Here is a 23,902-nt window from a genome sequence, read left to right as displayed (position 1 = left end):
ATGTTAGGCTGCATTTGCAGGGGTGTTACTGATTCTTGTGAATGGGATTGACAGCTGTGTGTGAATAGCTGTGGCATCCAAGTCCATACAGTGGAATGACAAGCTGCTGAATATTCTTGACTGTTCAAATAGCCTGGGATTAGTTGCAGTGATTGTGGCTAGATGCATACATAGTGTGTCTTTTCCGTTGGGATTTGCAGCATGGTTAAACACTCGTGTGATTGCAGCCCTGCTAAACAAGTATAGTTATACTTGTGGAACTACACTGCAATTGGGCATTAAAAACCAAAAATGCTATTTAATTCAATTTTAATATTCAAAGCAAATGCATCAATCCATCCATGTCTACACGCGTTATTGTGTAGAAACCACTTTGAAAAACACCCCCTTCGCTTTTCTGTCCATGGCTATCCTGATTCATGTAAAAAACAAACAACAAATTTTTCAGCACACTTACTGGCAAGCCGGCAAATTAACCAATTTGGCACTTTCTAGCAAGTTATAAAAACAGGGTTTTTTCCAGGTACACCAGCCCTTAATCTATCCAATGCTATATGTTCTCCAACTTTGGAGGCTCTGAAAATTATAGAGTTAGGACTGCTGTATATAGAGGAGCCTTGACATGGGCACAGCAGCATATGCATATATTTTCAAATGTGTGCAAACAAAACCCTGTTTTTAACTTGAAATGTTAAACAGGGTCAGTTTGGTTGTTTTGCAAGCTGGCTGGCAAGTATGCTGGGAAATCTTTTGTTTGTGATGTGTGTTGCCCTTCCACATGCACCTTACAGTAAAGGCTAGTTAAAGGTTGGGGTGGTTTTGACTCTTTTTGTACAGATGATCCATGTAGCATTTACTTCTTCAAATCCTTTCTTCCTTAGCTCAGGCATGCAGGTAGAAAGGTGTGCATAATTGAGAAAACCCCTCCCCCTCCTGAAGAATCTTGTGATATATGATATTATTTGCCTAGCCTGGGAAGCCAGGAAATAACTCAAGAAAAAAAATGTAAAACAACTAAATATTATTATTATTATACAGTATTTATAAAGAGCCAATAGTTCGCTCAGCGCTGTACATTACAAAGGGGGACAGAACATATGACAGAACAATAACAATACAATGCAAAACATGAGGGGATCGAGGGCCCTGCTCTTTCGAGCTTACAATCTAGGAGGGAGGGGATGGTGGCACAGGAGGAGATAGCTGTGGGGGATGGGGTGGTAGGAAGAGTGGAGGAGGTCGGCAAGTTAGCAGGGGGTGGGGTAGGCTTCCCTGAAGAGGTGGGTTTTCAGGGTGCGCCTAAATGAGAGGAGAGTAGGTGATAATCTGATGGGTTGGGGCAGGGAGTTCCAGAGGATGGGTGACACCCTGGAGAAGTCCTGGAGGCAGGCATGGGAGGAAGAGACCAGGGAACTAGAGAGAAGGAGGTCTTGTGAGGAGTGTGTGTGCTGGGTGGTACTTGGATATTAGGTCAGTGATGTAGTACGGGGCAGTATGGTGGACAGCTTTGTACGTCAGTGTTAGGATTTTGAATTTGATCTGTTGCGCAATCGGAAGCCAGTGGAGGGATTGGCAGAGGGGTTGGCGGAAATGGAGCAGTTGGAAAGGTGAATGAGTCTGGCAGCCGTATTCAGGATCGACTGAAGCGGGGATAGCCAGCGGCGAGGCAGGCCAGTGAGAAGGGAGTTGCAGTAGTCGAGTCGGGATATGATGAGGGAGTGGATGAGCTGTTTAGTGGTTTCTGGGGTTAGGAACGTGTGTATTTTGGCGATGTTGTGGAGGTGGAGTCTGCATGAGTTTGTTAAAGATTGGACTTGGGGCTGGAAGGATAGGTTGGAGTCCAGAATGACACCAAGTGCTCTGGCCTGCGGGGCGGGTTTGATGGTGGCGTTGTTGGATGTGATGGAGAAGTCAATGGGGGTTGGTGTCCGGGCTGGGGGGAAGTAAATATACCTTTCTATCTATTTACTAATGCTAGCAGCATAAAACTAGTCATTTTTGATTAAGAGAGTAAAGTTCCACTTTAAAAGAGTAACGGATGTAGACACTTAGCTCTCCATTCACATTTGCATTGCACTTTTTACTGCAGCCAGGCGTGCTGTGGACAATACAGTAAATTAACTTTGTTACTTATTTAGAGGCCAAAACCAAAGTAATAAAAAAAAGCTGATAGGGAGCTGAAATAAATGACTACACACACAAACTGTTGCTCCTTCCTCTTTTGGACACAAACGTTGGCTTATCTGTCATCTGATGTATACATTTATGGCACAGTTTGTTGGCACAGCTGTGACACAACTGAAATGATGAAGAGGTGAGGCTTTAAGTGGTAGTAAACTCCTTTATTGGAAAAATAATGTGGGCCCCTGGGCAGTTCATGCCATAATGTGCTAGTATGCACCACCTACTAGCACATTATGACAGACTTACCTTAAAACAAAGCCCTCCGGCAGCGTGCTGTCACTGCTGTCAGTGCTTCCATCTTCACCTGGTCTTCCTTCCAGGTTCGTGCCCTCCAGGCGTTTAAATGGCCGGGCGACAATGATGTCACTTCTGCGCATGTGCTGGAGAGTCATGGTCATGGAACAGCACTGTCAATGGATGGCATACTCCAGTGTGCTGTAAATTCAGAGCTTTGTGCGCATGCTTCGGTGATGTCTTGACTGCTTCATGAATGAATATCTCTTAAACAGGTTTAGGAGACATTCACTGTACCTATAGGTAAGTCTCATTATAGGCTTACCTGTAGGTACAAGTCAAAAAGCAGAGTTTACTACCACTTTAATAATAAGGGAATATGGATTTACATCACCAGGACTCAACACGACATGGAGAAAAAAACAATCCATTAATGATACAGTGAGGTTTATTTACTAAAGGAGTTTAAAATGTTCATTCAATTCACTTTGGTCAAATATTTGAAGGGGAAGGTGGGTCAGTGTGACCCCTGTACACTTTTATTGGCAGAAATGCTGGATTGGTTTTCAAATCTTGGCATGAAATTGGAAAAGGATTGAGAAGTGACAGTTGAAATCTGTGCCGTGTCCTTAAGTAGGGTTGCCACCTCCTCCCTTTAATCCAAACACATATTAACTACACAGGTTCTGAAGCTAATTTAATACAGATGAGGCACTAAGTGAGTTTAATTACCGCCTTAATCAGCCTGTGTACCTGTGACAGAACCTGTGTAGATAATATTTGTTCGGTATTAAAGGGATGAGGGGCAACCCTATCCCTAGGAATCGTTCACATGGGCATTTGTACACCCATGTGAGGGCTGTGTCTGCCGCAGTTCTGTAAATGAATGAACTACACTGTGGCAGACACCTTGTAGTTCTCAATTAATTACCAGGGAGCTGATGAATGCTCTCATACTTCAGTCATACTTCCTGCAATTCGGTAACTGTCTTCTTATAGGGTACAGACAGACAGCTGTACTGAATGTCTGCAGGATCTTGGCACCCATGAACCCAATGAACCCATGATCTGCTGATCGCAGGTGCAATGCTTTACAGGCTGCAGTGGAAAAAATAATAAATGTACATTTATTAAATTTATTTGTACATTTTTTATTTTTTACAAAATGCAAAGTTGTATGAGTGAGGCCTTGGGCTTAAAGTGTATATATGTATATATATATATTTTTTTTTACAATATATATATATATATATATATATATATACATACACATAATTTATGGGGCTATTTTAGGCTCACATCACACTTGTGGCAGTAACTGCCACAAGTGTGGATCTGTGATCTGCTATATGGTGAAAAGAGGTTTGCAGGCAATCAGGTGGTGACGCTGGTGCCTCCTGATGCCTTTTTTTTTTGTTGTTTAATTTTTTTTTAATTACTAAATGAGAACTTTGCAATGCAGAAATGCATTGCAAGTGCGAGCCAAGTGTTTACAGCCCTATTAACTTACATGGTTGAGTTTAACAAGTGGTGCTCCCTGTCAAATTCTGCATGTATAGTTAATATTGTCGCACTGCGATGCAAAGAATCACAGGTACCCTTTACCCCTTTGCCCTTACTTAAGATGGCTATGACCAGAAATGCTAAGGGGGTGGTTTTCAAAGTGATTTCTCAGCAGAAAAAAGCTTGGAGACATGGATGGATGGGGGAGCTTGCTGTGAATATTAAAAATGAATTTAATTGCGTTTTTGATTTGTGGTGTTCAGTTGCAGTGTAGTTTCACTTTAAGGTTTACTGGCATATATGGTGATTGATGATCAGTTATTTGCACAAATTTTCCGGCATGATGGATATTATTTAATATTTGTAAAAAGTGTGATGGTTATTGTACATTTTGCTTTTTATTTTGAGAGGTGTAATAACTGTGACACACTTATCACTATAAAGTCTCCATACAATGTATTACTATACAATTCCTATAACCAAGGCAAAGTTGGAGCTGACTTTAAATTTCTGTCAATATAATTTATTGCATATCAGGCAAGGGAGAGAACAGGATTAACAGGATTCAACATAATTGCATAATTTTAAAAAAGTAACTGATCTTCCTTGTTCCTTTCCCTCAAGATCTCATTACCACTTCTAACTCACAGCAGTGTGTACAGAACACCTCCTTCCCATGGTACTGGGGACAGCAAAGTGAAAAAAGTAAATGAAAAAGAGCAAAGTGCCCTTAAAACAAACATTAGGTAACAGCAGTTAATGTAAGATGACCACACACAGTAACATTTTGAGCTCTTTCATCATTTTTTGCATATGGGTCTACCTGACTAGATATTATTTCAATGGAATATTTAAGTAGATCCTCACTTTACTCAACTGTATATGTGGCTGATCAAGAAACTGACTGTGGGGGTGATTTACTAAAACTGGTGCACTCAGAATCTGGAGCAGCTGTGCATGGTAGCCAATCAGCTTCTAATGTCAGCTTGTTCAATTAAGCTTTGACATTAAAACATGGAAGCTGATTGGTTTCTATGCAGAGCTGCACCAGATTTTAAACTCTCCAGTTTTAGTAAATAACCCCCATGGTGACCATACACAGAACAATTTTATATAGGACTCATTTAATCTCCAGTCGAAAATAGGATCAGAATATCTAAAGGATCATTTGATGTGGTATTACAGGCTCAATTTAATTTTTTTTTTTTAATGACAAACATGTCATACTTACTTGCTCTGTGCAATGGTTTTGCACAGGGCAGCCTCAATCCTCTTCTTTTTGGGTCCCCTACCAGCACTCCTTGCTCTTCCTCCCTTTACCAGTGCCCCAAATAGCAAGATGCTTGCTATGGAGAGCCTGGCTCCATCAGACTCAGAGTCACGGCTCTGTGCGCCCCCCCCGCTCTCTCCTCATTGGCTCACTGGATGTAATTGAGTCCCAGGACAGCTGAAGCTCCTGTGCACATCATTGGATCAAGAGGGGGCTAAGGTGAATATTAGGGGCGGCTGTGCGGAGAGCAGCACACAGAAGGTTTTTTTCATTCATACATACAATGCATGAAGGTAAAAAAACCTCCTACCTTTACAACTACTTTAACAATCATATAAAATGACTCTGTGTGGCTGGTTTGCTGTTTATGTCTTGTTTGTGGATGGACAGTGGTGGGTAAACTGTCATTTAGCTGGTGTAAGATATTGCTGCTTGAGTCTTGGTGACTAAAGCAAGTTATAGATGACTTGATTTTCTTTCCTGCCACCATGGGTTGCAGGAACAAAAATTGCTCAATTCCCCATCAACACAGTCAGTGTTCATGGGGAATCCCTCCCACAGAGCTATTGTGTTCTGCCAGTGGGGAGCCCTGCCTGTGATTACTGCTAACAGCTATAGTCACCCACAGTGATCACAAGAAAACATTTCCACCAGGCTGGTTGTACCCAAGCCAATAGATGGATCAATGGAAAGACTTGGGTACAAATAGCCTGCCCATAGATGGATCCATCTATGGCTGGAATGAGCATGTTGGTCTGCTAAGCGTTACAGCCCAACTCTGGGCAAATAACAAAATTATCTGTTGTAGTGGATCTGTGCCACTACTGTTAGTGTTGGTTGCTTGTTTTGGTCTAGGGAAACAGTAAAAAGAGATATACTTACCCAATCCTCCACTCTTCCCTATAATTAGACCGATCCCTGCAACTTCTGCACCCCCATGCTCCACTGGTCTATGGCCTGATGTCTCCAAGATCAGAGCAGGGTCTATAGCCCTACTCTGGATGTGAGGACTTCGAGGGACAGTCCACCTCTGGATTGTGGGGTTGCAATGCTTGCCAGGAGAGCAGAGGATCAGGTAAGCTGTTTATCCTCTCCCCTAGACAAAACAAGCAATTAACCCTTAATTACAGAGACAGCCCCACCGCAAGGCACGGTTTTAATCTATCCAAAGTTGGGCTTTAATACTGGTTCTCTTGGGTAATAAAGGTTGAAACTTATTATAAAATAATAATTATTATTATTATTATTATACAGGATTTATATAGCGCCAACAGTTTGCTCAGCGCTGTACAATATAACAGGAGACAAAACAGCAACAATACAGTTCAATACAAGAGGGATAGGAGGGCCCTGCTCCTTGGAGCTTATAATTAAAATGTATTTAAGCCCAATAATGGGGTCTAAAGTTTTCCTACAACCTTTGTCATGTGTTTACTTTGTGGCTGTTATGTTGTTATGGTATGGTGGATGTTATTGGAGTGTACAACCCTATGCAGTTTCCCATTTGTGTACCCTTTCTAAGTTTCCTGTGACTTTTGGTATCCAGCCACAATTTTTTTTAGCTTTGGGATGGGAATGGGATATGAAAAAACCTCTGTTCGTCTTTTATGGCTGTCACATTTGGAGTTTTCTCTTATTTCATGCTCCATTGACAAAAAAGTGCTGGAATATCATCTTGTTGGCTCAGTGTACACTGTAACGAAGATTGCGAGGAAGAAGGTAAGAAGCGTTTACTGTATTTTTTAATAACATTGCAGCAATGGCTGGTAATAGGGGCTTCTATCATTAAATGGACAGACAGGGTAAGGTGTCAAAAATATCTGTGTTAAGTGTAACATAATGGAAATTTGCAAATAAACTGAAATCCAAGACCACTACTGTATTTACACAAGAGAGATAGCCCGACAGACCCTAGGAACTTTCAGGGGGTCCTGCAATACTATGTGCATAGTCTCAAGTGACATCTAGTGGTTACAATGACAATCATGTCTGTATACAATAAGTATTCTCTTGCATGACCTATGTGACTTCAAACCGGAGTAATCCTATTTTATGATTTGGAATTTAATAAGCATGTTAAGAAAAAAAAATGGCTTACCAGTAAATCACTGGCATTACCAAATGCTAGAAACCTTTAAAAAACGTTAGTTATCTGGAATTATGCTGAAAGTTGTACCTTATGAAAGAGTTCTTTACCATAGTAAGGGTTGATTGTGGAATATGAAATGTCCTACTAAATAAGGTACAAATGCGAAAATCAATAACTATTAAAAATGGAGTGGATGGTTTTCCCACAATGTTCAAAGTTGCAATAACTAAATAATCTAGAGAATTGAATTAGCTGCACAGTGGGGTAAGAAAGGAACTTTCCCTTCCGTTTCGCAAAATTGGACACTGTTGCCCAGGAGTATTTAGGTTGCCTGCTTATATACCAAAACTGCAGGTTTTGTGGGAACCTGAAATTGAGTTATAATTTGTGTGCAACATTTTCAATAGAATGTTGGGATGAATATACAGTACCTGTATCATTTATAGTGAAAGCAGGTGCAGTCTACATTCTCCACTGCAGGTGGTGTTTGCCTGGAACAGCAATGCAGTTGGAGGAGGAAATCAGGAGAAACTGGGTTTTCTATGATTCCCTCGGTCCCCTGTGACAGCAATCCGGTTGGCTGTCCTGCATCCAGGTGACCCTTGCAACCATCTTGGGTCATGCAGTCTTTTTCATCCCCTGCCCCAGGATTTTGGTGTGCAATTGCAAGTTGGCTAGTGTAGGGAGAGCATACCCATCTATCAGGGACAGCAAAAGTAACAAGGAGAGGTTCATGAGGAGGAGGAGGGAAAGCTTAGGTCTTATATCTACATCTGACCAAGCTCTCTTTGGGTTGGACCAGCCAGGCTGCACTCTGCTCCCCTGGACAGGTGCTGTCTGCAGCTTGGGCCTATTCACTGCTGACTCTCTGCTCTGACTGTCATGAGTGCTCCCTGCTGGTTTGTTGTACTATTTTGCAATTCCCACAATACATTGTTGCAACTCTGTGTGTCCAATGTCACCACACCATATTGCACCCAAATAACAAATGCCCCACTGTAGGTGTAAAGAAATTAAAATCGTTCTTGCTGAAATCCTCACCTCAGCTGTCCACCACAGGACTCCCTTTTCTTCAAGATGTCCTCAGTATTCTGGATTTAAAGACATACTGTACAATTAATCTGAAATACTGAGGACAGACTGTGAGTGTAGGGCATCATGAGCCTTACAGCATCCAGTGACATCACATTATTGGCCTGAAAACTTCAGAAAAGGCAAATATTACAGAGAACGATTGGGAGAGGTAAGCCCAGAGTTGGGCATTAAAATCCCCCCTTGCACTTTATTGACAAACTGCAAACCAATCAACAGCTGTCACCCTTGTACTGTAAGAGATATAGTATACCGTACTTGTATCTGTGAAGGTAAAATATTTGTAATTTTTTTGTTTTATGAAGAGTTCATTTATTAGTGGTTCTCGATTCATGATGTGTTAGAATTAAATTTCTATTATATTTAATAATATAAAACATACCTGTGGCCAGTAGTCATGGTTGCCAAGTGCAGGAAATACAAGCATGTCTGGTAAGAGTGTACGAATGGTGGCTGTCATGTTTTTAATTACTTCTATTACTATTTTTGTAGATAGTTCATTTACAGGAACATGAGGGGGACTATCCCTGTAGAAAAAATGGAAATAAGACATGTTACATATCTGTGTTTATTAACTTTATAATTATATACAGTATGTGCCATCACGAATCAGGTAAATTGGTGAACTATAATTTCTTGTAATGTTCCCAAATGTATAGATGCAGACTTGTTAAGTCTACAAACAAATGGCAACCACTCCAACTTAGAACTAGCTTTTGCAGCAAGGAACATATGAACAGGCAATGCATGTCAAAAACAAACAAAAATTCCCAGCTCACTTACCAGCCAGCCTGTAAAATTGACCCTCTCTAACAGTTCACGTTAAAACAAGGGGTTTTATTTGCACATATTTGCAAATATATGTGTAAGCTGCAGTGGCCACATCAAGGCACCCCCAATGTACTGCAGTCCTAACTCTATAATTTTTAGAGTCTTGCAAGTTGGAGCACATAGAGTAATGGATAGGTTAAGGGCAGGTGTGCCTGGATGGAGCCCACCCCTCCTAAAACACACAGGGATGCATGGGACACCCAGCAATAGCACAATGGCAGATAAAGGTATCCAGTGCATCCATGCACCAATTCACCAACAGTACAGACAAATGGCAACTACCCCAACCTATACCTAGCCTTTGCAGCAGGGAACACATGTAAAGGCAACGCATGTAAAAAATAAACAAAAATTTTCAGCTCATTTACCAGTCAGCCTGCAACAAAACAGAATTGACCCTGTTCATGTTACAAAAAAAGGGATTTAGTTTGCACACATTTGCAAATATATGTGTAAGCTGCAGTGACCGTGTCAAGGCACCACAGTGTACTGCAGTTCTAACTATAATGTGGAGAGTCTCCCAAGCTGAAGCACATAGAGTAATGGATAGGCTTAGGTTGTTTTTAACATGAACTGTTAGACAGGGGCAATTCGGTTTTGTTGCAGGCTTGTTGGTGTGGGAATTATTGTTTGTTTTACACTTGTTAAGTCTGCTGAGAATCTTACAGTCTGTGAATTATGATGGCCTGGAATCTGAATACACAATATAATGCCAAATTTCCCATTAAATCTTAAAGACGAGACCATGCCAAGTTTATAAATTTCTTAGGGCAGTTCTTCAAGATATATTGCTCCCAAGGAGTAATTTTACATTTTCATCAGCACTGAAATATTCAAAGATTGATCAGAGTATATCCTTCAAGTCTATGGTCATAAAAGACTTGTGTAATTTGTTAAACAATATGTGCTTTTGTCTACCCAGTGAAGACATTTTATAAAACTTTTCTCACTACTAAAGGTACATGGCCCAAAACTTTACAATTAGAGGTAGCATGTAGTAGAATCTGAATGGTATAAAGAGTGCTGGAAAAGCTGGGAAGTGCTGGAGAGAAGGTATACATCTCTCAGGATGTGGTTTTGTGTGTTATAGACCATGGAAAGATGGGTAAGAAGTCTACTTTCAAGTTGAGTTGGTTCCTTAATCACCATCCCACAAGTGGTAATATGTTTTTAGAACTTGGGAGACTGATTGCATTTGTAGTAGGGTTTGTAAATGTTGCTGAGACACGTCAAAAGATGTTGAAATCTTCTGTGTTTAAACTGCAAGATACATTTTGCTTTGTTGTACAAAGATTAGAATTGCTAAATATTTGATTTAGTGGCGGTTAAAATGTGTTCAGTTAGTGCTTAGATGAGCAGATTTGTTTTCTGCTTTAAGTTATGTTATACCATTTGCTATTAGCTCAAAGTGTCTGTTAGGCTGTTGAGATGTGAAAACCATACAATAAAGCACAGACAGAGACCTGAGCTTTGTTTTGCTGCTGACAATAGTGTATCTTCTGTGAGCTGAATGTGGTACTTCGGCTTTCCATTTGATGCTAACCCCTCGCTATATAAAGTCTTCATATGCAAGCTTTTACTTTTATTTGATAAAAGGTGAATAAAAGGAATACCATTCAATTTTTCATCATTTTGAACATTATAAAGAAAGAAAAGATAGATGAAACATTATAAATTCCCTTTACATTATTAGCTTTAAAATTCTAACCTGCTTTAGAAACATCACATCTGCAGCTGAGTTGTCACTACTGCTATTGACGCTTTTCTTTGCTATCTTTATAATTAAACCACATAAAAGATATAGATACATTAGCCAGTCCATATCTTACCCAGTCCATATCATAAAGTCAACTTTTTCCTTTGAATCTTTTATGTACTGAATGGCTGATAAAATGAGTCCATATGGCGAATCACATAGAAAGTCACCATAAATTCCAGGGTTTGAGGCGTTGGCACCCTTAGAGGACAAACACACTTTGGTATGATCTTTAGTGAGGTGATAAGAGAAATCCAGGTGAAGGTCTGATATATGCCAAAACTGTCCTAAATATGAAAGAAAAAAAAATACAGAAAAGGTTTATCACTATTTTCTCTGGGTTTATCTAGTCTAAATTAATTTAAAGCTAAATTCCAGGAATTCAGCCACTTTATAAAATGTGCAATCATACTATGAGTTAAGTCCAGTGGGGTGCATGCCACCTCCTGTACTTATTTCTAGTATTTACATCTGACAGGTTTATGGCACTCCTGTAAGAGACACTCAGGGCTGTGAGAGGAGAGAAGCACACAGAGCAGCTCTGCCCCTCCCCTCTGCTTCTCATTTACAGAAGCCTATGTATTGTGTGAATGAGGTCACACAATACATAGGCTATTGTGATTGGGCAGCAGGAAGAGAGGGGTGGGCATAGCAACCAAATGAAAGCAATAGTTGGATTCTGCAAGCTCCATAAACCTGTTCTAAGTAAATAAGTGAGGAAAGTCCAGGAGCTGGCATGCAACTCATTGGACTTAACTCATAGTATGTCAGCACTTTTTGCAAAGTTGCTGAATTCCTGGAGTTTAGCTTACATTTTTTCAGCTTGTGTGTACAGTGTTTGTAACAGTGAAAAGTTTTCCAAAAGTGGCACTAATATGCAGCTTCCGCGTCTGTTCACAACAGCTATGGCAAGCTTAATGTTCACTGCAGCACAGGAAAAGACTCTATGTCCTCTAATCCAAGTTAAGTATCTCCCACGTACACACTGTGACAAACTGTCCTACTCGGTCCAGGGCAGCATCTTAGATTGGGTTTACCTGCCACCTAGACTACGGTGGTTTATTTAACCATTTTTCTGCTGCCCTATAGCAGAAATACTGCTACAGGGTGACAGGGCTGTGCAAAATCATGTATATATACGTGATTTTGCATTTCCAGGTACCCGCACTGCCATTGGAGGCCCCAGCTGTCGATCACCAGGTCTCGGCCGGTGATTCCCCGCTGGCACCCAGCGATCACCGAGTATCACTGACGGGGGAGAGACCTGTATGTAAAAAATACAGATCTTTCCCCTGTCAACTCTTGCATATTGCTTTGTATTGCTCTGCATAGCAGAGCAATGCAAAGCAATGTGCTGACACAGTGAAAGACACACACAGCACACAGTAAAACAGCACACAGTTAACCCTTTGATCACCTCACATGTTAACTCCTTCCTGCCCAGTGCCATTAGTACAGTGCCAGTGCTTTTTATTAGCACTGATCACTGTATTAGTATCAGTGGGGATGTCAGTGACAGTTAGTCAGTTCCCCCCAGTGTCAGAATGCCCGCCGCAGTCCCTCTATTAGTTGCTGATCGCCGCCATTACTAGTATAAAAAAATAAATAAAATTCCAGTATATATACCGCCATTTGTAGATGCTCTAACTTTCACGTAAACCAATTAATTTACACGTATTGGGATTTTTTTTTAGCAAAGACCTGTGGCAGAATACATTTTGGACAAAATTTATGGCAAAATTTGATTTTTTTTTATTTTTTTACTGGACATGTTTAATAGCAAAAAGTCAAAAAAACAGTTTTTTTTTCTCAAAATTCTGTCTTTGTTTGTTTATAGTGCAAAAAATAAAAAATGCACAGGTGATCAAATACCACCAAAAGAAAGCTCCATTTATGGAAAAAAAGGACATAAATTTAATTTGGGTGCAACATTGTATGACCGCACATTTGTCATAATTGTATCACAAAAAACTGGTCTGGTCAGGAAGGGAGGGGGGGGGGGTAAATCCTCTGGAGGGCAAGTGGTTAATAAACTGGCGAGTAGTAAGGCGGTTTAGCAAATTGTTGGAGATTGCTCACTCGCTACACCCTTCATGTCTTGAGGATGGGGGGGGGGGTAATTAAAGACTGAAATGGGTTAAGTCAGGAGTAGTTGACTAGAGAAATCTGTGCAAACTGGCTGTGTATTTAGGTAGACCTTGAATAGCCACCAGACTCTCATTTTGTTTTGAGCTAATACCAATCCTTTCTTACATCAGTGACAATAAACACTGCCAAGAACCTCTTATACACACTCTGGTGTAACAACTGCCTTTCATGGAGGTATGGATGGGGACACTATTCCACTAAGAACAACGAAAACATTTCAAATAGTTTGACCAGGCTAGTAATGTTGAGATGTTGTTCAGCTTAGAAACCTGAAGAATTGACTTGGGTGAGGACTGTGATGGATCCCTGGACAGGTAAGTGTCCCTATATTAAAAGTCAGCAACTATAGTATTTGTAGCTGCTGACTTTTACATTTTTGGGGGAGCCTGGAGCTCCCCTTTAAAGCAATAGTTGTCTTCTGGGACCTCCATAAACCTGTCAAATGTAAATAATAGTGCAATGATAATGTTTATTGTTACAGACATAAATTTTTCTGCTTGTTGGGAAATAATTGACAATATAGGAACTTCCTTTTCAGAAAGGGGAAGAACATTTTGACCAACTGATATTGGTTTTGCATGTTTTCCCAGCACTATCTGCATGTTGACACACTTTCTATGTGCCATTGGATTAGTGGACAAAAATATCACCAATTGACTTCATCACCAATTCTTCCATATCCTTGTTACTGAAAATGTTTTGTTTGTAGATCTTCCATCTAAGACTGGCCATACATTATACAATTTTCCTTTAGAGTTACCAAAACCAAGGTAAATCTAAAGGAAATTGAACAAGAAAATTGCAGAATATATGGCCAGCTTTAGTCACACATATTATAGTAGCAGTAAAGTAATAAATGTGTAGCAAAGTATAAATGTGTGACTATAAATCGCTGGAAAACAGGTGATGTATAGAGCAGGATAGTCATTGCTATTTCTATAAAGAGGTGGGAAAGCTCTGTTCTCCCGGATAATTTCTTACTCTAGGCCAGAAATAGTCAACATATGAAAAATAGGAAACCCCAACTGCAGCCCCTGCTATCACAAAAAAGGCAGCACATAATATTCAGTGTAGGTAACACTACAGTAGACTGTCAGACACTGCAGACATATAACTGGAGATAGTGACAGAGTGCCAACATGCTTCAGGGGTGGTTAGAGACTGGAAACATGCCACAGAAGGCATGACTGGACACATAGGGGTTGATTTACCAAAATTGGAGAGTGCCAAATCCTGTGCAGCTGTGCATAGAAATCGATCAGCTTCCAGTTTTATTGTCAAAGCTTAATTGAACAAGCCAAATTTAGAAGCTGATTGGCTATCATGCATACCTGCAAAAGATTTTGCACTTTCCAGTTTTAGTAAATTTCCTCCATAATATTTTGGAGCTGCTAGAGAACACTGCCTTTACAAGCCACACAACAAGTACCAAATGGCTACATGTGGCCCTCAGGTTGCAGATTGGGCCCCAGGAACCTAGGCAGCTGTACGTAGGTGTACAGTTATGAATAAAAAGCAACCCACATAACAATCTAATTGTACAGTGTATACTCTTTAGTTTTTCCAATAATTATGCAGAGTGAGGGACTGCGAAAAGGCCATTATAGAAAGCCTACAGCTGGTAAAATATGTTTGTTCTGTATTTAAAGTTGAAATTTTTTTTTGCTTTGGCAAACAGCACAAAGCACATTAGTTATATATAGCAGTATGTATCCTATTAGCTGCAGGTGACTGTTCTGGTGAAAATCTTCCATTCAGTGCCTTCATCAGATCTGCCAGATACTGCTTCGAGCTGCTGTCTTCTGGAGCTGTGTAGGTTAATAGCAACCATTGCTATTGAGAAAAGTGTGTCGCTCGCTCACCCCCTTCTGCTCTCTCCACCATTTATATTGCCTCTATTACTATTATCCCACAATGCAATTCATTCTGTGAATGGACAGTGGAGATCCTGTCATTCGACTCCTTCTCCATTCATAGAATGCATTGCATTGTTGCCAAAAAGTAATACGAGAAATATGAATGGTACAGAGGGCAAAAAGAGGCAAGTGAATGTCACAACGTTTCTCTTTATCAGCAGCTGCACTTAACCTTTAAAACTCTGAAAGACAGCCACTCAGGGCAGTATGAGCTATGATGGAGGCACAGGAGAGAGGATTTTTACCAGAAGCAGCAGCCTGCAGGTAATGGGATATACATCAATAACCATAACTAATGTGTTTGGTGTTGCATCCCAAAAAATAAAGTAAAGAGTAAATAAACGTCAGCTTTAATAGTAAGGTATTTCAGTTTCAGATACGGCTTCTTACCAGCACAAGGTAGTTAGGATGCTGATTTATTTTGCAGTATTCACACCTAACACCCAACCAGTTTTAGAGGAAACATTTATTTTTAACTCTCCTGAACCTGAATGGGTATTTGAACAGAAGCTAGTGCAGGTAATTACTCATATGTCAAGAAATCTGAATGTGAAATTTCATTTTCGAAACCCCTAAATTATACATTAATTTTTTATGAGTATTGTACTTTTTATATGAAGGATGTGCCCAATACCATTTTCAGGTACTTATATTGTGGTCTGGGTTGCATTGGAATCAAAATTATACAGCAATGCCTGACATACAGTATGTATTTAGGACACTGATTATGTTGATAAAGATTTAGGCTTCCTGACAGCACATTGGATAAGAATGTCACTGGTTTTGTCTATAAATTCCAACTCAGATTATTATTATTATACAGATTTATATAGCGCCAACAGTTTGCTCAGCATTTTACAATATAACGGGAGACAATACAGCAACAATACAGTTCAATACAAGAGGTTTAGGGGGCCCTGCTCCTTGGAGCTTACAATCTAAGAGATATATAGGTTGTTCTACTGCCATTGCTTTTACAATACAAAGTTTTAAAAAAAAAGTAGTTAAAATTCTAACAATTCAAACTCTGAAAGACAGCCACTCAGGGCAGTATGAGCTATGACGGAGGCACAGGAGAGAGGATTTTTACCAGAAGCAGCAGCCTGCAGGTAATGGGATATACAACAATAACCATAACTAATGTGTTTGGTGTTGCATCCCAAAAAATAAAGTAAAGAGTAAATAAACTTCAGCTTTAATGGTAAGGTATTTCAGTTTCAGATACGGCTTCTTACCAGCACAAGGTAGTTAAGATGCTGATTTATTTTGCAGTATTCACACTTAACACCCAACCAGCTTTAGAGGAAACATTTATTTTTAACTCTCCTGAACCTGAATGGGTATTTGAACAGAAGCTAGTGCAGGTAATTACTCATATCTCAAGAAATATGAATGTGAAATTGCATTTTCGAAACCCCTAAATTATACATTCATTTTTTTATGTGTATTGTACTTTTTATATGAAGGATGTGCCCAGTGCCATTTTCAGGTACTTATATTGTGGTCTGGGTTGCAATGGAATCAAATTATACAGCAATGCCTGACATACAATATGTATTTAGGACACTGATTATGTTGATAAATATTTAGGCTTCCCGACAGCACATTGGATAAGAATGTCACTGGTTTTGTCTATAAATTCCAATGCAGATTATTATTATTATAATACAGATGTTATATAGTGCCAACAGTTTGCTCAGCACTTTACAATATAAATGGAGACAATACAGCAACAATATAGTTCAAGACAAGAGGTTTAGGAGGGCCCTGCTCCTTGGAGCTTACAATCTAAGAGATATATAGGTTGTTCTACTGCCATTGCTTTTACAATACAAAGTTTTTAAAAAAAGTATTTAAACTTCTGACAATTCAAATGCATTGATTTCTTGATAAAATCAAGGTTGCAGTGGTGGGTGTTGTTCCTCACAGTCAGTCCATAAAGGAAATTAAATCCTGTCCACTCTGCTGTAACTGGGGAAATGTCTTTTTACGTGAAGGCATTATTTACTGTTCTATTACCTGCCTGCCCAATGGATAAAATTCAAATTACTAACATTGACGTACAAAGCTGTTCATAACTCTGCCCCAAACTACATCACCGACCTGATATCCAAATACCATCCAAAACGTACTCTCCGCTCCTCACAAGACCTCCTACGCTCTAGTTCCCTGGTCTCCTCCTCCCATGCCCGTCTCCAGGACTTCTCCAGGGCTTCCCCCATCCTCTGGAACTCACTACCCCAATCCATCAGACTGTCACCTACCCTCCTCACCTTTAGGCGCACCCTGAAAACCCATCTCTTCAGAGAAGCCTACCTCACCTAATTGCAGATCTCCTCCGCTCTTCCCACCACTCCATCCCCCACAGCTATTTCTTCCTGTACACAAATGGAGAAACAGAAAAAGGGCACACCGACCTAGTGCATTATCATTTAAAATAATTTATTAAAGTAACAAAAATAGGTATCATACTCACAATGGACATAATAACACAGGCATGTCAAACTGAACAAGTTGTATGATCCAAACAACATCTGAGTCCATACAATGGAACCCTGGATGACCAACTGGCTAACGCGTTTCGAGGACACAACCTCTTCAACAGAGCCAACCTGTACCACTATCCCCTCCCTCCTAGATTGCAAGCTCCAAGAAGCAGGACCCTTGAACCCCTTGTGTATTGTATTGTATTGTTACTGTGCTGTCTCATGTACTGTCTCCCATTATAATGTACAGCACTGAGCAAACTGTTGGCGCTATATAAATACTGTATAATAATAACAATATGAAGTTATGTAGTACACTAACCCTTTTTTCGCTATATACAGTGTATACTAATATGAAACTGATGTTAAGCAAGACCACAGTTTTTCATGATAGTGGTTTTACCATGATCTAGATTCCAATGTTGGGACCTTGATGCTACTAACATCGTTTTGCACAGGAAGGATCAGACTTTGGTGCAAAGGACAATGGTGCAGAAGAGGAAATTATATAAAAAAGGGGTTACATTTAAATAAGGAAGGGTTAATGCTAAGGTAAGAGGGAGTTGGTTTGAGGGGGCCGTAGGGTTAGGGCAACACACTGTACCAGGAGTGCTGCACCAAATACTAACAGCCCCAATCTCCTGGCACTAAAAGCTAATTTATTAGAAAACTTGATGTCTTATTATGCTCACAAAATAGGTTTGGAAGTACCAGTGCTGCTTTCAATGTTTGTAGCTGCATAGTGTAAACACATATTAAGCCTGTTTTACCAAAATATATGAACAGAAACTAGGTACTTTTTAGGTACTGATTCTTTGAGAAAAATAAATTGTTAAAATTCATTTACTTTTAGTTGATCTGCCTAAAACATATAAAATATCAGTGATTTTCAATTACAGATAAAGAATGAGTATCTTATACCTCCAGTCTAGTGTGTATACATTCAAAACCTCTACAAATAACATAACAAATTTATAATAGATTGTAAGCTGTTATAAGCAAGGCCCTTTGAACCCTCTTGTATTTTATTGTATTTGAATTGTGCTGATTCCCTTTATATTGTAAAGCGCTGCGCAAACTGTTGGCACTATATAAATTCCGTATAATAATATATATAATAATTATAATACAATTAGCATCATATCAATGTCTGAGTGGTCAGTGGAGGAGCTTCTCTATGCATTTTTTGGACCAATGATCCACTTCCTCAGGAGATATATTAGAGATATATATTCAGGACAGCATAATTTATAACATAATAGTATAGTTAAAATCTAAGTAAGCATTTAGGCTAGCAACCAGGCTAGAATTCCATAGACCAAAGGAGGTATCAGGAGCAATATACTTCTATAGCCAATTGTCCCTAAGGGATCATAATAAATGTAGCCAGGGCTGGTGTAAGACTATTGTGCGCCCTAGGCAAGACCAGCTACTTGCGACCCCCCCCCCCAAAAAAAAAAAAATAAAATAAAAAAACTGTAGAAAATATTAAATCAACAAAACATGAAAATGTGCTACATTCATTTTAATTTTGCAAAAATAAGTGGCATAAGATGCCAACAGCACCAATATTTAAGACAAAATCAGTGTCACGGATGGACTATGTCTGTGGCTGGCAGTGGCAGGGTGACAGTTGCAGTGAGTGGAGGATGATGGATCCACACTCTGACAGATCCCAGGCTGGAATTCCCCAGACAATGGGGGGAGATAAAATGCTGTGACAGCAGGCAGCACAGCCCACACACACAGAGAACACCTGAACTGAGCGATCCCACACAGTGACAGATCTGACACAACACACCACCACCAAGACTGACACAGATTGGCAGGCCCAGCAGGTACTAAAAGAGCAGGCTTTGGGATTTTGATGATGTCATCACTCACTGACACATTGCATATGTGACGGTTGGCCAGCCAGCCAGCGGGGTCACACTCACACATACACAAAACATTAGAGAGAGACATTACTTTTCTCTGCAGGTGCAGCACCGCCTCCACTGATGAATGGGAAGAGAAGGGCTTGAACTCCACAGTGATCAGCAGCCGCCATCCAGATTGCAGAGTCTGAGAGGAACACTGGAAGGAGCGGCAGCTGCTACACTGGCCCCAGACACCTGCCATCTTCCTCTGCCCTTTCTTTCTCCCCTCTGCCGCCCCTCCTCTCAGGTGAAGGATCAATCATGACATGGCGGTGTACCACACAGAGATAGTGCTGGCCTGTGCTGTGCCCAGGCTCCCCTAGGTGGCAGTGCACCCTAGGTGGTTTAGTTTGCCTAGTGGAAGCACCGGCCCTACATGTATCCATCATAAATCTATAGGAATGGGAGATGTATATGTACCTGTCACATCATGTGAGAGTTCATTCCCCTTAAAAAAATTCCAGTTGGTCTGAATATTCTGCAAAAAGCTAGCCTCAATTGGTTCTCTTAAAGTGATTGTAAGGCTTAGGTGTTTTTTAAATTAAAATATCAAAAATGTTTTTGCACAGAGCAGTCCCAATTCTCCTTTTCTGGGGTCCACCCTCCCCTTCCCCAGCCAAGTTCTCCCATAGCAAACTACTCACTCCCAAGTCCTGCTCTGTGTGTCCATAAGTCAATGGCTCCTGCTGCTGTATCTGAGCCAAAGAGGAGTAGGAGACCCGAGAGAGCCTCGGCTTTCATGCAGATCATTGGATTATGATCGGGCACAGATATGAATTTGGGGGGGCTGCAGGGGAAGATGCATGTAAAAAATATTCTCCCTTTACAACCACTTTAAGGGATTCCATCAAAAGTTCCCTCACATGCAGTCTCTACAGTGGATACCTTGCAGAGAAATTTGGTACTGGCGAATGGTACCCCAATGGTTTCAGCCTTACTCTTAGCCTCCAAGTCAGTATTAAAGGCTGAAACCATTGTGATGCCATTCACCAGTTCTTTCTACTCATGTCTTGAAATTCTGTGCCCTCAACTGCTGCAAATATTTGACTGGCCCCATGAGCTAAATATCTGTCTACTGCGTCGCATTCAGTGGTTCCTCCCATTGGCTCATATATTCTGTAATGATGTATGAACCAATGGGAACAACCACTGCATGTAGTGCTAATTCACACACCTGGAATAGCTGAATACTTGCAATGGGTGAAGAGCAGCTGGAAAGGTGTGTATAGTGTCTTATTTTTCTCAAGGTATTCCCATTTGTTGTTTTGTTTCCCTGCTTTTGTTCATATACTTTAGTAAATCAAGCCTTTTATGTAATCCCCAGTTAAACTTGCTCCTAGATTGTAAACTCCAAGGAGCAGGGCCCTCCTAACCCTCCTGTATTGAACTGTATTATTGTTGTATTGTCTCCCGTTATATTGTACAGTGCTGAGCAAACTGTTGGCACTATATAAATCGTGTATAATAATAATAATAATAATACTTAAAGAGCCTCAGTCCCTGTTCTTCTACTGCACATCAAACCTCTTGTAGAGTATGTAATCACCTTGGGCTTTCTATAGTCAAATCTGCGCCCTACTAGATATGGGAACCTGGCAGAAGAGATGTACAGTAGCTTCTATTGCTGACTTGTTATAAAAGAAACTGGGACTGTCCCTGGCACATTCCCTTCTCTCGTTATGTTTGTGTTTAACCACTTGCCCTCCAGAGGATTTACCCCTCTTCCTGACCAGGCAATTTTTTGCGATATGATGCTGCATTATTTTATTTGACAATTGCATAATCATGCAATGCTGCACCCAAATGAAATTTCCATCCTTTTTTTTCCCCACAAATAGAGCTTTCTTTCAGTGGCATTTGATCGCCTGTTTGTTTTTTATTTTTTGCGCTATAAACAAAAAAGGCCGACAACTTTGAGAAAAAAACTATATTTTTGACTTTTTGCTATTATTACATGTCCAGTAAAAAAATTTTAGAAATCAAATTTTGTCATAAATTTAGGCCAAATGTATTCTGCTACATTTCTTTGCTAAAACAAAATTTCCAATACGTGTAAATTAATTGGTTTACGTGAACGTTATAGCTTTTACAAATGGCAGTATATATACTGGGATTTTTTTTTTTACTAGTAATGATGGCGATCAGCGACTTATAGCTGGGCTGCGGCAAGCATTCTGACACTGGGGGGGAACTGAACTGACTTGGTGTTACTGACATCCCCAGTGACACCAATACAGTGATCAGTGCTAATAAAAAGTACTGACATTGTACTAATGGCACTGGGCAGGAAGGGTTTAACATGTGGGGCGATCAAAGGGTTAACTGTGTGCTGTTTTACTATGAAGCTGTGTTTCACTGTAAGCACACTGCTTTGTATGGCTCTGCTATGCAGAGCCATACAAAGCAGTGTGCAGGAGCTAACAGGGGAGAGATCTGTGTTGTTTATACACAAGTCTCTCCCCCGTTGGAGATACTCGGCGATCACTGAGTATTGGCTGTCATCCACCGGGTCCCGGCACCTGGTGATTTACAGTCAAGGCCACGAATGGCGGCACGGGTAGGGTGCGTGCCCCCTACCAGGAACTGCAAAATCACGTATAAATATACATGATTTTGCGCACCTGTGCCGCCCTGTAGCAGTTCGGTTAACAATCAGTTAACAATCAGTCATGTATGTTATGGCTTTGCAACCTTTTAACCTGTATAGTTTACACTGCTATAAACTAGCGCTGGATATATTTTACATGACACGAAACAAACACTGTATTCTGAAGGTACTGCAACTCAGGCTTTACCATTTACATTATTTATATCATATAAAAAAGCTAAATATATATATAAAAGTAAAAGCAAGAAAGAAAAATCAGCTAAAAATGGCTTCACGTACATGGCAAATTTAAATACATGTTTTGCAAAATATACTTTCTTTCAGTGTGTAAAGGTTTATACAGCAAGGATCATACACTTAGAGTGTTTGTGTCAGCTTATTTCCATGGTTAGTATATCATGTTACAAAGCTACTATGAGCCAGATAGTCACTGACCTGTAACCCCTTGTTGTCTGTCACTCCAGGAGTTCACTGGAAGAGCTGAAGTAACCAGAGGAGCCATAAAGAACAGCCAGAAACCGAGAGCCCCCATGTTCTTGTGCTGCAGACCAAGAGCCCCCGTGTTCTTGTGCTGCAGACCGGTTCAAACCAAGGAAATCTTCTGTACAAGACTAGCTCTGAAAACTTCCTTGTTTACCCAGTGTGCTGTGGAAGTTCCTGAGTTACAGAAAATTAACCCTTGCATGTATGGTAGAAGTGAGACAATTACTCAATGTAGATTTGCATTAGTGTGCAGTGGAAGTACTGGGGTGAATTTAGTTTATGCAAGGCATTTTTGTTAACCTAAAGCGGTATAATGAGGAACTCAAGCAAAGACCGAGCCTTTAATGTGTTGTTGCTTCTGCTGTTGCCTCAGTAACCAAGATGTGTTCCCTCTCTCTCAAAGATACTGTTTAGTTCAGCTCAATCAATTTCTTTATAAGAATTATTATTTGAAAGCAGCTGACCCTAAATCCAGGGTGTCCCCATGTTTTTTACCTATTGCAGCCTGTCACCATGCAGAAAGTAAAAATCTCTTGGTTCATCCCACAAGAGATCTGACTCAGCCCATTTCATTGTCCAGTTTCTAGGTGTCCCATATATTGCAAGACAGTCCTGATATTCTCCATTGTGTAAAATTAAATACATGTGCACTTTGCTGTTTTGGTTTCTGTTTCTGAAATGATGACATAATTACATATGGACATTGGTCAGTACTACTTCTTTTTTGGGGGGTTGTACCTTGCAATGTGAAGAACGGGGAGCAGTTAAGCCTCCCCACCTTGCAAGGCACCTTGTCTCAATGTTGAAAGACAGGGAGTCTCTTCCTCATTTCCTGTCCCCCAAAAGGGATGTGAGGATTTGTGATAGGAAACTTATAGGAAACGAAAAGACCCTTTGAACAAGATGGCTCCCCGATATCTGGAAATGAATACAGGGGTGCATTAGTACTCCTATTACCCATTCCCCCCAAATAAATCACAGAGCACATAAACACTTCCAGCACATACAGTTTTGCCTCAAAGTCTGCTTGTGCATTGGGTCATCAAAAGCAATAGAATAATATCCTTCACATATGCAGCCCTCCTCAGTTCAGGAAATCTAGTAGACAACTGTAAAAGAGCACACAGGAATGTGCACATACCTAGTGCATTACCGAAGGTTTATTATATAAAATAAAACATACAACTCATAAAAATAAATATATATAGGTGTTGTATGACACTAAATCTCAATCCAGTGCGGAAATAGCATGGACAAACACATCATAACACTACGCTGGCAAGTTGAGGCATTTGGGGGGATGCACCCCCTGCTTCAGAGCTCTTTATCTTATTTTCCAGTTTGAACTTTAAGGGGAACCCCATGTCTCTTTTTCCTGTTTTT

At 40.3% G+C, this 23,902-nt stretch overlaps 1 protein-coding gene across 1 annotated transcript in view; it reads right to left on the bottom strand.

Annotated features, from left to right (window-relative positions):
• SMPDL3A (sphingomyelin phosphodiesterase acid like 3A) overlaps positions 1 to 22,998 on the bottom strand; it is a 57,323-nt gene extending 34,325 nt beyond the window's left edge. Inside the window, exons 1-3 of the mRNA XM_089685358.1 lie at positions 22,472 to 22,998; positions 11,033 to 11,246; positions 8,755 to 8,899 (exon numbers count right to left, since the gene is read on the bottom strand). Of these exons, the coding sequence (XP_089541484.1) occupies positions 8,755 to 8,899; positions 11,033 to 11,246; positions 22,472 to 22,568 (456 nt within the window). The 5' untranslated portion in view covers positions 22,569 to 22,998. The remainder of the gene's footprint in view (positions 1 to 8,754; positions 8,900 to 11,032; positions 11,247 to 22,471) is intronic.
• Positions 22,999 to 23,902: the final 904 nt, after the last annotated feature.

This window comes from Staurois parvus, unplaced genomic scaffold (assembly GCF_062004578.1).
Source record: "Staurois parvus isolate SC_StPar_1 unplaced genomic scaffold, SC_StPar_1.0 ptg000372l, whole genome shotgun sequence".
In the NCBI taxonomy this organism is placed as follows: domain Eukaryota; kingdom Metazoa; phylum Chordata; class Amphibia; order Anura; family Ranidae; genus Staurois; species Staurois parvus.
Note: the sequence above shows the minus strand (reverse complement) of the source record. Positions and strands in the feature narration are given on the sequence as shown.